Raw genomic sequence first — 14,688 nt, 5'->3', positions numbered from 1 at the left:
CTATCGGCACTTCGATTCGAGCTTCAACAGCGTTGACAAGCGGCCTTTCGGTACTGGGTGTCAAGTTGTTGTTCTCATCTTGAAGACCAGCTTCGTTGTCGATAGGTAAGGCCATTTAATTTATAATTTAGTCGTTGCTAATCCGAAATCAAAGACACTTCCGGAAACAAGCGCAAAACGACATGTTTTTGCAGATTCGTATCAAATAACCACTGTTATCCTTAGCCCCACGGTGGGCGCCAAACTGTTTACCCGAAAAACGGATAGAGTTGAATTTATACGTAGTTCTAAGGATATATGGTATAACTTAACACAAATCGTAAGGATAAATTGAAAGTATCAAATACAAATTGTAAAGAATGAAAAATACATAAGGTTGGAAGAGAAGATGATTTAAGGACTAAGCAAGATGAATCAATCTATGAAGCCCAAAAGAATAACCCTTCAATATAGGAGTGTATGGTCTTTTAGTTACAATGTAAGCAAGAACTTGGTCCTTAGAGAAATAATAACCATCCCTTTTATAATAAAGAGATCTTACTTTTGGATATAATTAAAAATATATAGTGAGAGACCCATGATAAATCATCTTTTCCATAATTCCTGCCAGGATTCTCTACTCTAGTGGGATTACAACGGCTCTTGTCTATGAGCTCGATATTGACTCGAGCTCTCGGTCTTGACTCGAGATTGATTCTGACTCGGATCCTTATATTGATTCGGGTTCAGTGTTGGTCGATCTCTGCCTCATAAGCTCGATAACTTTACTTTGCATCATAGTTCGACTTGGATTCGAGCTCGATAATCACACTAACCGATTTTTACGATATATGTTACTATTCCAAATGTACATTGAAGAAGTCTTTAAATTATCTTTTACGAAAAAAAAAAGACGGCGCCAGTATCAACTTTCCCGCGCTTCCAGCACTGCAGCCAATCGCTATTTTTGCCAAAATTACTTTTTTTAGAGCTCCTTTTGGCAACTTGTGTACTGTTTGTAGCTACAGTCTTTGCTAGGGTTCTGCCGCTGCGCCACCACACATACGCCATGGAAATTCATCAAATTGCTCAGCTCCTCAACCAAACACTGAGCCCTGATGGTGCCGTCGTCCATGTCGCCATGGATGCTCTCGATCGCCTCTCTACTCTCCCAAACTTTCCGTTCAGTCTGCTATCTATCGCCACAGGTACTCTGCATTTCCGATATATTTTATAAATGCTGATTTCGTTTCACTAATTGAGGTTTTGACGTTGAAGGAGTAGTTATCCGATTATGCTTTTGTGTAATGTTGTCGTTTTGAAATTTAATTTCTGTGTTGGTTAAAATTTTTTTAATCTCTGTGCTATATTTTAAATTCGATGACCTTTGGTATAGGAGGTGAGAACGGAGGTCAGAAAGTAGCTGGAGCCACATATCTCAAGAACTTCATTAGACGAAGAATCGAATCTACAGAGACAAATTTAGAAATCACCAAAGCGTTTAGAGATGCACTTGTATGTGCTTTGCTTCAAGCGGAACCTACGGCTCTTAAAGTATTAGTTGAAGCTGTAAGCGTTTTGGGCATAACTTTTTGTTCTTTTGCATGTAACTAATGAGGATGTTTTAATTATCTTTTGTTCTCCTTGTTTTCAGTTTCGCTCAATCGTTGCAGTTGAGTTCGTGAAGAAGGATTCCTGGCCTGAGCTTGTGCCTGAGCTGAGGTCCGTCATTCAGCGTAGCGATCTTATTGATAAGAATCCCAGTTCTGAATGGAAAACCATCAATGCGCTCACCATTCTTCACTCACTCATTAGACCCTTCCAGGTACTTTAACACGTCTCAACTATATTCTTATTCCAGGTTACTTTTTTTTTCAACCTTGGAGGGGAATTGACTCTCTAAACTGGCAACTCTTTTTTCCCAGAAATGCTGTGTTCATAATTAGACGCTTGCAGATCTTTTCCTATCATCTCGAAGTATGATGAAGTTGATTTTCATAGCATGCATGGTTCCTATTTTCTTTGTTTATCTATTCATCTCATTAAGGAAATGACACTTTTGCTGTTATCTTAAGTTGTTTTTTATTCCCTCGTATTCACTTGCAATTTTTTTCATTTGTTTTCGTGTCTCAGTTCTCCATTGGCATTACACTGATGACTTCCCCTCTGTTATCTCTATTTCTCGAGCAACTTTAGATCTGATGCGCAGTATGTTTCTTGCTATGTTGAATTATATGCCTATGCTAGAACCTTGCTGGCTGTCATGTGGTACTGAGCAAGGCCACCCCACAGCTTGCTAATTGTTTGAAGATTTGTTTAAAAATTTGTAGGGTGATCAAGCAGGCTTTAGGTTGAGCTTTATGAGGATAGAGCTGTTTTATCTGTGCTGCAACAACATTCTATAATTTGCTTAAAATCGAAGTTGTTTTGACTGAATAACTAACTAAACCACTTCCTCATTTATTCCAAATCTGTCCTAAAAATTTCTTTGCTAGGTTCTTGTAGTAATCTCATCTTATGTCTCATGGCAGTACTTTCTGAATCCAAAACTTGCGAAGGAGCCGGTTCCACCACAGCTAGAGCTTATTACAAGAGAGATCCTTGTACCCTTACTTGCTGTATTTCACCTCTGCATCGAAGAGGTCCACATAACTTTCTAAATTCCTCGTCCTCTACTTCCATATTGGGATGTATTACTTTAAAGTATCTTAGAAGTGCTGATTCGGTGTTGCATGAAACAGGTATCAGATGCCCAACATACAGCAGAAATGCAGACGGGAACTATCCTTCTCATCATATGCAAGTGCGTCTATTTGGCGGTGAGGATAAACTTACAGCACATGATGTTTGACCCTTGATGGGTCAACTATCATTTGAGCTCTAGCTTCTGTTTTGATTGTTTGTCTTAAGAAGTTAGAAGACAACATTTCGGAGTCTTGGAGCCTAAAGACCTTCGAGCATATAGAAAATAACAAAAATGATATAAGGAAATTGCTAGATACAATTATCTAGCATTTCGAGGAGATGAAGTTGTTTATAAGTGAAAGTAATTCTGCTGAAAATGGGCACTAGACATGATTTACACGAGCTAAAGTGATTCTTTTTACAATGTTTCACATGTGATCTTGAAGCTTTGAAATACAAGTGCTTTTAAATACAGCTTTATGCACACAGATCTTTAGCTAACCGGAAAAAGGTGAACGATAAGCATGGATGTTCAGCTATGCCAGGACAATACATCTTGCTTCATTCAAAGAATTGGTTGCTTGGTTTACTTAGGAACAGTCTCACTTCCTTTTATTTAACCTCTTTTGGAAAAAGAAACAACAGTTTACCAAATCAAGTGATCTGATGGTATCCGATGACAATGCACTATTTTTCTTTTCCAAAACTGTTCAAATTATCCGGGAGCTTTTTAAACTTGTCCTTTTATGTGTCCAATTAATATTTATCTGGAAGCACCTGTCTTTTTCTAGTAAGGTTTCTTTTGTGAATATGCTTACTGTGAGCAGTATTATAATCCTAAGTCCCCATCAATTTTATAGGTGAGATCTCACATGCCGTCTGCCTTGGCTCCTTTGCTTCCTTCTATTTGTCAAGATCTGATACGGATTCTGAATTCTTTAAGTTTAAATGATGGTTCGACTTGCAAAGATGGATATTCATTGAGGATGAAGACTGCAAAGAGAAGTCTGCTAATTTTCTGTGCTCTAATCTCCAGGCATCGAAAGTTTGCTGACAAGTATGCTGCCAAAAATGCATTTTATTTGCTCCGAATGTTAATATAGAAATCCAGGTTTTCCTCATTTCTTCTCTTACAATGGCAGACTGATGCCTGATATGGTGAAATGCGTTTCAGAAATTGTCAAGCATAGCAAAATCATCAATGTAAGTCTGACGGGCATTACTTGATAGTACTAGAAAAAAGAACTTTCGTATCAGGTGTTTCATAATATTATTTTACTGGAATGCGTAGTAAATAGTTTTTTCTTATTCAGCATGCGACCATCAGATTCTCTGTTCTTTAACTACACTACATTTTTGTCATATAAGCAGAACATCTGCTAAATTTTAATATCTGTTTTATCTCATGAACTTGTATGCTGTTCTCGTAAGTGTTTTTCCCACACATTTACCTTATCTCTCACTCTTTCTGTGATCATTTTTATTTTCTATCTTCTGTCTTCATTTACTTATTCATTTGGTGCAGAAACTGGATTCACTGTCAGAAAGGATTATTTCATTAGCCTTTGATGTTATTTCTCGTGTTCTAGAGACAGGTCCGGTAAGTTGTTCAGTTGTCTTCACGGTCAAAAGTTTCCCTTTTGCTTGACTAGTTTGTTGTAGCTCGACCTGGCTATGGTGCTTAATTTTCTTGCTTGTTCTTTCACCTTCTTGCTTCTTTCTCTTTTTACGCATTTATCTTGATCCATGGTTCTCTCGAAACTTACTTTTATGGTTACTTTGGAGTCTCCAAGCTAAATTATATTATTATCATATGAAATAGGGATGGCGACTGGTTTCACCCCACTTTTCTTCCTTGCTGAACGATGCAATCTTCCCAGCTCTTGTGATGAATGAGAAGGTGGTTATTCCAAGAATTCGCCTTTAAAAGCTGCTGTCTGCATGTATACATGAGTTTCTTTCTTTTGTTGTTGCATACTCTTTCTGAAGTTCTGATTAAAGACTTATGTCTGCTAAGTAGGACACAGCAGAGTGGGAAGAAGATCCAGATGAGTACATAAGGAAAAATCTTCCCTCAGACCTTGTGTGTACAAATCTTTGAACTTCCTTATAAGTTGTACACTCTTAACATTCTTAGAATTTTTTAGTGTCTGAATTTTATGATCCTGCAGGAAGAAATTTCTGGATGGAGAGATGACCTGTTTACAGCAAGGAAAAGTGCTTTAAACTTGCTTGGTGTTATTTCATTATCAATGGTTAGTTTTCTATAACTTATATAGCTCCAGCTTCTTCTATTAAAATGCACAAAGTTATCTATAATTTATTCTTTGACCTCTAGGGACCTCCAGTCAAGACTTCTACAGCTTCATCAAAGCGTAAGAAAGGAGATAAACATAAAAGAAAAGGTTACAGCACGATGGGGGAGTTGTTGGTGCTTCCGTACTTGTCAAAGTTTCCTGTTCCCACTGATAACGGAGAAAACACAGTAAATGAGTGAGTATCCTTTAACTTTGCAATAGATTGTCTTATATCACTGTACTTCAGTACCTATTTAACAGGAACCTATTCAGAAAGTTCTCCACTATTTAAAATTCATTATGATTATGGTCGAGGCTATTTGTTCTGTTATTGTTCTAAGCATCATTTTATTACTCTATAATTCTTGAACTCTAAGGTCTGCTGTTAACAAAATTATCCTACTTTGTTTTGCCATTTATGCAGACCTTTTTTTTCTTCTTTTTCTAACCTTCCTTGATCATGCTTGCATCCTGTCTACGAGATTTACTTTCATTTCCTTGTCTAAACTTTGACAGGTATTATGGAGTCCTGATGGCCTATAGCAGCCTTTTGGATGTAAGGAGAGATCATACTAGTAGTAGTTCAAAATTTATTTTTCATAATTAAAAGATTATGTACTTCTATTAATTATCTATCATTGTATTCTCAGTTTCTAACAGAGCAGAAGCCTGGATTTGTGGAAACTCTAGTCAGAACTCGGGTGCTACCACTGTATGAAACATCAATTCCTCAACCATATTTGATTGCCTCTGCAAACTGGGTCCTAGGAGAGCTTGCTTCATGTCTTTCTGATGTGGGATAATGTTTTTGATGATACCTTCTTAACATTTCCTTTGCTATTAATCATTGTGTGGAGTAAGTTCCCTTTTTTTCTTTCCACAACAGGGTATGAGTGCTGATATTTATTCTTCATTAGTGAAAGCGTTAACAATGTCAGATATAGGGGGTGTTTCTAGTTATCCTGTGCGGGTGACAACTGCTGCTGCCATTGCCCAACTTGTAGAAGTAAGTGGCTAAATATGGCTAGCCTATTTTATGCACTTGAAGTATGATAGTGAAAATAATGCTGTACTTTGGTACTGCAGAATGAGTACATGCCACCTGAGTGGTTACCTCTTCTTCAAGTGGTTTGTCATAGGATTGGTGATGAAGAAGAAGATAGCTCCATTTACTTTCAGCTTCTAAGTACTATTGTCGAGGCTGGAAATGAAAAAATTGCACCTCATATTCCAGATATTGTTTGTCTGTTGGTTAGAGAAATCTCAAAGAAGTTACCTTTAGATCTGGAGCCATGGCCTCAGGTATCTTCTTATTTACAACTACAACTACTGCACTCTTATGCATCTGATGTATTTGTATTTTTATTCTTTAGCAAATCTTTTGATGATTGTAATTTTCATTTTGGTAACTGGCATGAAAATGAGAACGTGTCTTGTGCAAATTTCAATATTTTATGGAGCTATATGGTTCACTATTCATTGTTTATAGTTTAAATGGAAGTCCTATAGGTTGGATTGCTTGCTTTGAAACTATTCTTTTCTAGTCACGTTGCATGTCATGTTACATGGTCCAGAGTCATTACTTTGATAGGAATAGGACTAAACTTTATGATTCCTTCTTGTACTGAAGTACCTTGAAACACAATCTTAAATCCTTTTTTTATGCTGATCTGGTAATGGGTGCATCGGCGTGTCTAGATTCAACCTCGCTCTTCACCCAAATCTGAAATTAAGAAAAAACAAACTCATCCATACATATAATATAAGGCATATTGAGATTTGAAATTACTGACTTGCATCTGATAGATGGTGGAACAGGGCTTTGCATCACTAGCAGTGATGGCTCAGTGTTGGGAAGACTCTGCATCAGAAGAAAATGAGCAGGATGGTTCAAGTCAATTGTGGCGTTCTGGTCAGGCAACCATGATGAGAGCATTTTCAGATCTCCTACAGCATGCCTGGCTAAGATCTGCTCTACGGATGGTTAGTCTTGAGCCATGTATCAAAATTAATCGTAGAGTGAATGGCTAGATAAAAACACAAGCTTGTATGCATATATAGTCCATTCTTTACTTTTTGTCAAAGTAACATGCTCAGTACTACTTCAGTAAAATACTTCCTTTAAAAACATCATGACTGAAGCCTATTCGTGCTCATGTGTCTATATTTAAAATGCAATCACCTCAATGCTAGATGCAGCTTAAGTCTAGTGTTTATACTATAATAGTTGTATGATTTGTATTGCGAAATCCATACCAACCTTTAATAGATTAAGCCTGTTAGCTTCTCATGCACGATCCAAAGCTGTTCATATATTGATGGAAGCTCAGGATGAGGCAGAAGTCTCATGTACGGTTCTCCGAGAAAGGAGTGGCTACCTACTGGATCCTTGACCTAGCACAAAAAGAAGCTCCAGATATTTGATATCTTTTTCTTTGAATAAGATCCCAATTTCAGCAATGGTTTCATTAGATACCTTACAACTAGAATCCCTCTTTTTTCTGATCCAGTTCCTCCACCAATGAGAATTCCTGTTAGATTCAGCTTGTACTTAACTGGTCATTGCCTCTTGTACTTAACTGGTCAATGTCTCACTTGGGATAACAGTGTGATTAGAAGAATCTTAATATTTCTTTTGCTTCTGATGTGCTCAACTCTCTTGTTATCTTCTCATATTATTTGTTGCAATTATCAGGAACCTGAGGTTGCCTTGTCAGTGCCCCCTGCATCATGTGTCGATGATTGTTCCACGTTGCTTGGTTTCATTTTGCAAGGAATTACCGAAACTGATGATCTTTTGAAGCTAAAGGTCTCAGAGCTGATGCTGGTCTGGTCAGATCTCATAGCTGATTGGCATGCATGGGAGGAGATAGAGGATTTATCTATTTTTAACTGTATCAAGAAAGCTGTTAGTCTAGACAGGAAATTTGCTGTGAAGAATTTTCTTGTGGGGAAGTTGCCTTTGCCTCCTGCTCCTCAAAAATCCATCCTTGAAGGAATTGGTGCATTCATTACAGAAGCTTTCTCACAGTATCCGTCTGCAGTATGGAGGGCAGCTTCTTGTGTCCACATTCTGTTACATAATCCCAGTTACTTACCTGAAGGAGACGATTTCAAGCAATCATTGGTGATATCCTTGTGTCACGCAGCATTTTCTCGTTTTAGAGAGCTTAGAAGCAAGGCTGTCCCTCTATGGAAACCTTTGTTGCTTGCAATAGCGTCATGTTATTTATGTTTCCCGGATATGGTAGAGAATATTCTAGAGGGCATCGAACATGAAAGCGTTACAGTCTTTCTATCCGCTTTGGCAATTATCTCAACAAGCAAATTTGAGCATAGTTTGTCATCAGAGTCTGAGATCAAGTTGGCTGGTTAGAATTCTATTTCATTTTTTCCCAACTAATTTTTTTAGTTCAATCAGGGACTTTCCTGCTTGACATTTCTCTTACAGGGCAACATATATTTTGGTGATGCCATGGCTTTACATGAGCCATTTTTTATGTTCTGGAAAATGCTACTGATGTTATCTTGATCTTTTTATCTGTCCACAACTAAAGTGTATGTTCTTATGTTGCAAACTTACGCTAATTATTATTATACCTTGTGGTTCACTATTGTGTTTTAACTTGCTTTGCCTTTTAAATATTCAGTTTTTCCGCCATTTGTCATCGATCTTATAAAGAACTTCCTCCTGAGAATCTCATCAGCAACTGTCTCTGTGTCTGCTTTTTTCCTATTTTACTACCAGTGATGACACTCGCACAATCTCTTGACAAGCTGATAGTACGGCTAAATGAAGGGAGTTTGTTGCTACATGATTGCGTTGCTTCACTGATGGAAGCATTTCTGAAGTTAAAAGAACTGGAGGAAGATGAAGATGAAGAAAGTGAAGATCAGGCTTCTGGTGATGAGGAAACTGAAGAAGATGATGAAGAGGTCAGATCACCAAACTAATTCTGTCTTGTTTAATTATCTATGGCAAACAACCCCCCCCCCCCCCCCCCCCGCAAAAAAAAAATTGCTACCCATTGTTTACATGGTCATCACGTTCATATGACCTACTTTTCGTTATGGTCAAGGTATGTTCTATTTGTGGAACAGTAACATTGTACTCTCCCTCTTTTCTGGTTACCGAAATAGAAGTGACTTGACTGATGAGTCTTTACATTCACTAGAATTCCTTAACCTTCTGACATGAGTTTTGCCTCATTAGCAAATTATGGCTCCACTTAATTGTGGTCCTTCCATGTAAGTTGAAATTTTCTCATATTTCACCAGCTTTCTTAATGGAAATACATTTTTCTTTTCATAACATAACATATTGTGACTCGAAAAAGATGATTATCACTGCCTTTTTGTTTTTCATAATCACCTTGTCTATAGTGTTTATATATAATATCACAGAAATTGTCAATGATGTCATATTGTTGTCTTTTTGCGTTCATTATCCGTGGTTTCTGTTTGTTGGCTCCATCATACAGGCATGAAAAGCATGTAGTGGAAGTAAGGAATAGTGAGCATATGCTATACATTCATCATATATCATAAACTTTTGATAAGTAAAATGGAGATGTGGAGTACAATCCCCATACCTCTCACATGCTAAGCGACTGTACATTCATCACATAAAATACATTTTATAAAACCTTTGCAATAGATAATGAAAGATGATTGTTATTGTTCTTAATTCAATGCTAGGACTCCGAAGATGATGAACTCGAAGAAACTGAAGAAGAGTTCTTGGAGAGATGCGCCAAGACAGCCGTAGAAATGGAAAATGGGACCATTGTGGAAGGAGATGTAGAAGATCAAGAGCAAGAAATTGAACTGGGTAAGCCTGCCAACGCTCTCATTCTTGAAAATACCATTAGGATGCAGACATTTAAGGTGCAGGGTGAAATAGATTACTTATTTAGCTGTTTATAAAAGTAGAGAAAATCAATCTCTCCTGGCTGTTTATAGAAGTAAAGAAATCGATCAACTCTTCATTTCTACTGCTCATTAAATCAGCAACATTACTGTGCAATAATAATGATTTTTATCTTGGTTCACAAGATGATCTACTTGTCAAAGTTCGAAATTGTCGTCAAAATTCCTAGATGTAAAAAACAGACTGAATCAGTGTCATGTTGACAATATCTTCTGTGGATTATCACATTTAAACAATGCTGCTTCAGCGGCTCTTCTCTCTCAAGTTTCAATCAATTAACTATACCTCAATCTCAACATTGTCGTAGTTGGTTATATGCATCTTTTATATCCATTGAGCTCAGATATCACAATTAAGTAAGGATTAATCACATCCTAGTTGAGGTTGACAACTTAAGTATTTGCGTCTTCTTTTACTGTGTTTAATATCATCAGCATTGATGTTCATTTTTTAAATTTCTATTGCTTTGTTTCCCTTAAATTTCTTCGATTACTTCAGGTTGTCTGGAAGATGTGGATCTGGAGAGCACCGTGCTTTCGGTAATTGAAAGATATCACCAAGTGCTTTTACGGCTACAGTTGCCACCAGAACTGACTTCAAGTTTCTTGGAGGCCTTTCCTCAATGTAAATTATACTTTCAACAACCTCAGCTATAGGATTTCATACATGCTCTTCGCATTCCTCTTTTTTTCAAACCCCGATTGCTGTAATTCTTGTTGTTCGGTGTGCTGTTGGTGGTTGATTATTTTGTTTATTCTTGTATTGGCCCTGCTGTTGTGCTGAAGTTGGGCTGTTCTATGTAAAAGTCTCATAACTATTGGAGTGCCACTCGGAGTCATTTATATTTATCAGACATCTTTGTCATAAAGCTGCAGTTGTCCAAAAGATTGAATAGGTCAACAGTGAAAGAGAAGTTAAATTTGGGAAGTTCAGATCTCCTAAACATGTATCCATTTGTTCGAATTAGTTTGTTCCTAAGCAGAAATGCTGTTCTTTTTACTGTAAAAGAAATTTATTGTTTGGCTTTGGTGAGCTCTGTTGGCGTGTCATTTTTTTCTTTGTGCAAAAGAATCTATGCTTTACACTGATTTGCAACACAACGTAACACTAGATAATATATTGCCGTGCAGTTGATGTAAACTTTAATTAATTGTTGCAACTTGCGATCATCAAAATCAGGTCAGTGTATTCCAGTATGCATCAAGTGGCCTGTTATTTGTTCGGGAAATTGTTTTTTTTGTCAAGCATATATGGAACTCAAATATTTTCAAGCGTCTATATTTTTATGGAGAACTACTGTTAATGGTATTATCTTCTAGCTATTAAAACTCATATAGTCTGGACTTGATCCGACGCTGTTCCTAGGAAACGCAAAGCAGATCGCACATCGTGTGATTTGGTTGTGTAACTGGTGTTGTAATATGCTACCGGAGCACTCCAAAGGGTTAGATAAAGGAAGTGCTAGTAACATATAACCCCAGCTTGTAGTACCTCCGAAACGGCCACGATAAGTTATTGTTTTTCTCAAAAGCACTAGCAATAGCATAAGAATTGGATGAAAGTCTTTGGATCAATTAAGAGTAACATGGTTCATTTGAGATGAATTGAAGTATTTACTTGGCAAGTCATTAGTAATGGATGATTGTAATAGCAGCAGATGAAATTATGATAAGGGAAGGGTGGGAATCGAAGTTTGGGCTAACTATATTCATTGATGAATAGTCAATTATCACGGCTAAAATTATAAGACCACACATTCACACATTATAAAATTGTTGGCTCACCGTAGTAAGTTTTCCTCAATGGTTTTTCTAGACTATAGTTCCAAGAGGCTAATTCACCTGCTGCTGCCAGTGTGGTGATAAACCAGCTATGCATATTCATTTAGAATATCAAGCCATTATTCATTAGACACGAATAGAATTGGGTCTTGAACAGAAATACCCACCCAATAAAAAAGTATTCCACCTGTTGCCCCAAAACTTTAAGGGGTTTTTTTCATTCATATACAATATTTGAAACCTTGTTACGAAAAATATTCATGTTTTGGTATTTACCCGACCTAAATACATTTTAGTTACAAAATATATACAATCCACCTTAAAAGGCTCCCAATCCATTATTTGTGCCTTCAATCAAGGGATTTAGTTACACCCTTTCTCTTTTTCTCTCCTCTTCTCTTTCCTTATTTTTCTCCCCCCTTAATATATGATAATCTTCCTATACGAAAATCAATAATTACCATCTTCTCAATGTCAACATCTTTTTTTTTTGGCAAAAATATCTAAAATGTCACTAATTCCAGAATCTTCATGGAACATAAATCGGGAACTTTTAGTCACAAGTCTTCGTTCTTGAAAACAAAAATACATTGCAAACATAAAAGCTAGTGAATTAACTAACTGGGTTCTTTGATATCAACCAAGGATACAAGTTTCATTTCTTCTTCTCACCACCTCCAGTGGCCCTCATCTTACGGAGAATACTAATAGGGATAAAATATCGAATCAGATTATAATACCAATCACCAAATATCCAGAGCCTCAATTTCACGCTTAAAATTAGTCTGTTCACATCTTCATATTTTTTCTATAAATAAACAAGCCAAAAATCAGTACCAATACACCCTTTTAAAATTCACAAAAGAAGTTTCAATTTTATAAGAAAATAGATGAAAGTGGCTGCAGATTCAGCCACTTCTCTGTTCTTGACACTATTCCTTATTAAACAAATACTATTTTTATATAAATTTTATACAATATGTTTTTTTGTATATTTTGTATCTTATTTATACATAGTAAAAATAAATTTCATACAATTAATTATATATTATACAACTTATCTATAACTTATCTATACTTTCATATATTATTTCTACCCAGTTATATACAACTACAATATATACAACTTAAATACAATTTTTATATAATTTTTATACAATATGCCTTTTGTATATTTTGTATCTGATTTATACATAGTAAAAATAAATTTCATACAACTAATTATATATTATACAACTTATCTACAACTTTCATACATTATTTCTACCCAATTATATATAACTACAATACCATACAACTTAAATATAATTTTTATACAATATTGTTCAACTTTCATACAATATTTATATATATATATATATATATATATATATATAAACAACAAAATATAATTTTTCTACAACTTTACTACAATCTCGTAAGTATAATGTATGTCATGTCTTCTTCTTCTTCTTCGACGAGTTTCAATCTGAAATTCACCCAAAATCAAGTTTAATCTTCACCAAAACACCCTCAAAATTAAGATATAAACTCCAAATAATTTTTCAATTATTTGCAACAACACCAATCCAAACAAATAATGGTTTTTGAAACCCAAATTTGAATTCAAAGCTTCAAAGCTTTTTAATGGCTGTCAATGGTGGAATTGCTGCTATCTTACTGGAATTAGGGCTGATCTTCGAAAGTGTTTTCTTCTTCATTGAAAGTTAAGCAAGCAACATGCGTTAATGGAGGTATGTGGTAGAGTATTTAGAGCTTGAATCTATAAAAATGTAGAGGGATTTTTGAAGAAGAGTGAAAAAATGTAGAGGAATTTTTGAAGAAGAGTGAAAATAGGCGTTAATGGAGGGAGATACTGAAGATACGTGGGGGGGGGGGGATATGGGGGGAGTGGAATATAGACGTTAGAATAATTTTAGGATTTAATTATTATCATTAAATGCCTAAAAATGTACATAATTGGTAATTTTGTATATATTATGTAATTAGATTAAAACTTGAGTATGGAGGGTAATAAAGTTTGAAATAGTTCTTTTGCTTCTTGTTATGGCTTCTGGTCTCCTTTCTGAGTTATGAAGATCCCTATTTATAGTTGTGGGAGGGAAGAATTGTGATGAGAACAAACTCATTCCGACCAATAAGATTGAAACGTGACAAGACTGTATTTGATTGGCCAGAACATGTCACTTATACATGTGACACGGTTTCATCGACCTTTTAATTTGAGTTGACTTGCATTGTCATTTTGACATGTGGTATGGTCATATTGGCTCTTCTGTTTGACTTGACGTGCCACGTCATTTGACACGTGGCACCAAATTGGACCCCTAGGAAGGTGACATCTTGGGCTTAATGAAGTGGACTCATCATTTGTGGCCCAATTAAACGGGCTAGCCTAGTGAATTTAGTCTTATTTATTTAATCCAAATATATTAAATTTAGATAATTAAGCCAATTAAATTAGTCTATAATATTTATTTAGACCAATAAATTTTTAATTTAAAATATAGTTCAATTTATTTTTTTGAATATAATTTCGATAAAATTTATATGCCTACAAATGCCCCTATTTCAAGACTCCAAGATGTTAACTTGTTAACTTCGAAGGCTAGGCTTGAAGTAACCGTAAAAAGTACTTCTTCCGTTTACTGGAATTTTAAGGTTTACTCCCGATGGTCATGAAAATATTCGTCGTTGGCTTAATAAAATAATAATTATTAGGATTAGAACATTGGATAAGATAATAACCTTTTTACTACACGACTACACGTTAAAGTGTAAAATGACTTCACAACACTTTAAAATGGAAAATCTCCTTAGTGCTGTTACTGAAGTCAAAGTACTTGATTCCCTTATCAAAGTACACGTAAAGAATTGGAGACATTCCTTTATTTTATTGTTCCTTATTACATTAGACTCCTTGTATTTTATACGGACTAGGAGATAATCTTATTTGAATCTTTTTTGAAGTCTTCCGGTCATCCAAGTCCATGTTGGAGACAAATCGTTGCCGTCG

General features: G+C 35.8%; 1 protein-coding gene across 2 annotated transcripts; it reads left to right on the top strand.

Moving 5' to 3' along the window:
- The first annotated feature begins 892 nt into the window (after positions 1 to 892).
- LOC104111986 (importin beta-like SAD2 homolog) lies at positions 893 to 10,923 on the top strand. 2 transcript variants are annotated; one of them, XM_009621811.4, is made up of 21 exons: positions 893 to 1,187; positions 1,376 to 1,548; positions 1,634 to 1,804; positions 2,511 to 2,621; positions 2,721 to 2,798; positions 3,525 to 3,721; positions 3,807 to 3,867; positions 4,190 to 4,264; positions 4,487 to 4,564; positions 4,685 to 4,747; positions 4,836 to 4,919; positions 5,003 to 5,157; positions 5,478 to 5,517; positions 5,612 to 5,755; positions 5,848 to 5,967; positions 6,048 to 6,263; positions 6,780 to 6,944; positions 7,657 to 8,332; positions 8,710 to 8,897; positions 9,660 to 9,792; positions 10,390 to 10,923. In XM_009621811.4, the coding sequence occupies exons 1-21, from the start codon at positions 1,049 to 1,051 to the stop codon at positions 10,545 to 10,547; spliced, it is 3,225 nt and encodes a 1,074-aa protein (XP_009620106.1). In that variant the 5' UTR covers positions 893 to 1,048; the 3' UTR covers positions 10,548 to 10,923. The 2 variants fall into 2 exon arrangements, with proteins under 2 accessions (XP_009620106.1, XP_009620105.1); XM_009621810.4 differs by having other exon boundaries at positions 6,768 to 6,944.
- Positions 10,924 to 14,688: the final 3,765 nt, after the last annotated feature.

The sequence above is a fragment of the Nicotiana tomentosiformis genome, chromosome 9 (genome assembly GCF_000390325.3).
Source record: "Nicotiana tomentosiformis chromosome 9, ASM39032v3, whole genome shotgun sequence".
NCBI classification, from domain to species: Eukaryota; Viridiplantae; Streptophyta; class Magnoliopsida; order Solanales; family Solanaceae; genus Nicotiana; species Nicotiana tomentosiformis.
Note: the sequence above shows the minus strand (reverse complement) of the source record. Positions and strands in the feature narration are given on the sequence as shown.

Excerpts from the sequence above, each read along its gene's own strand:
- LOC104111986 (XM_009621810.4), top strand. The coding sequence starts at position 1,049 with ATGGAAATTCATCAAATTGCTCAGCTCCTCAACCAAACACTGAGCCCT. Across the intron at positions 2,622-2,720 it reads TTCACCTCTGCATCGAAGAG|GTATCAGATGCCCAACATAC; the intron begins GTCCACATAACT and ends TGCATGAAACAG. Across the intron at positions 8,333-8,709 it reads GTCTGAGATCAAGTTGGCTG|TGATGACACTCGCACAATCT; the intron begins GTTAGAATTCTA and ends TTTTACTACCAG.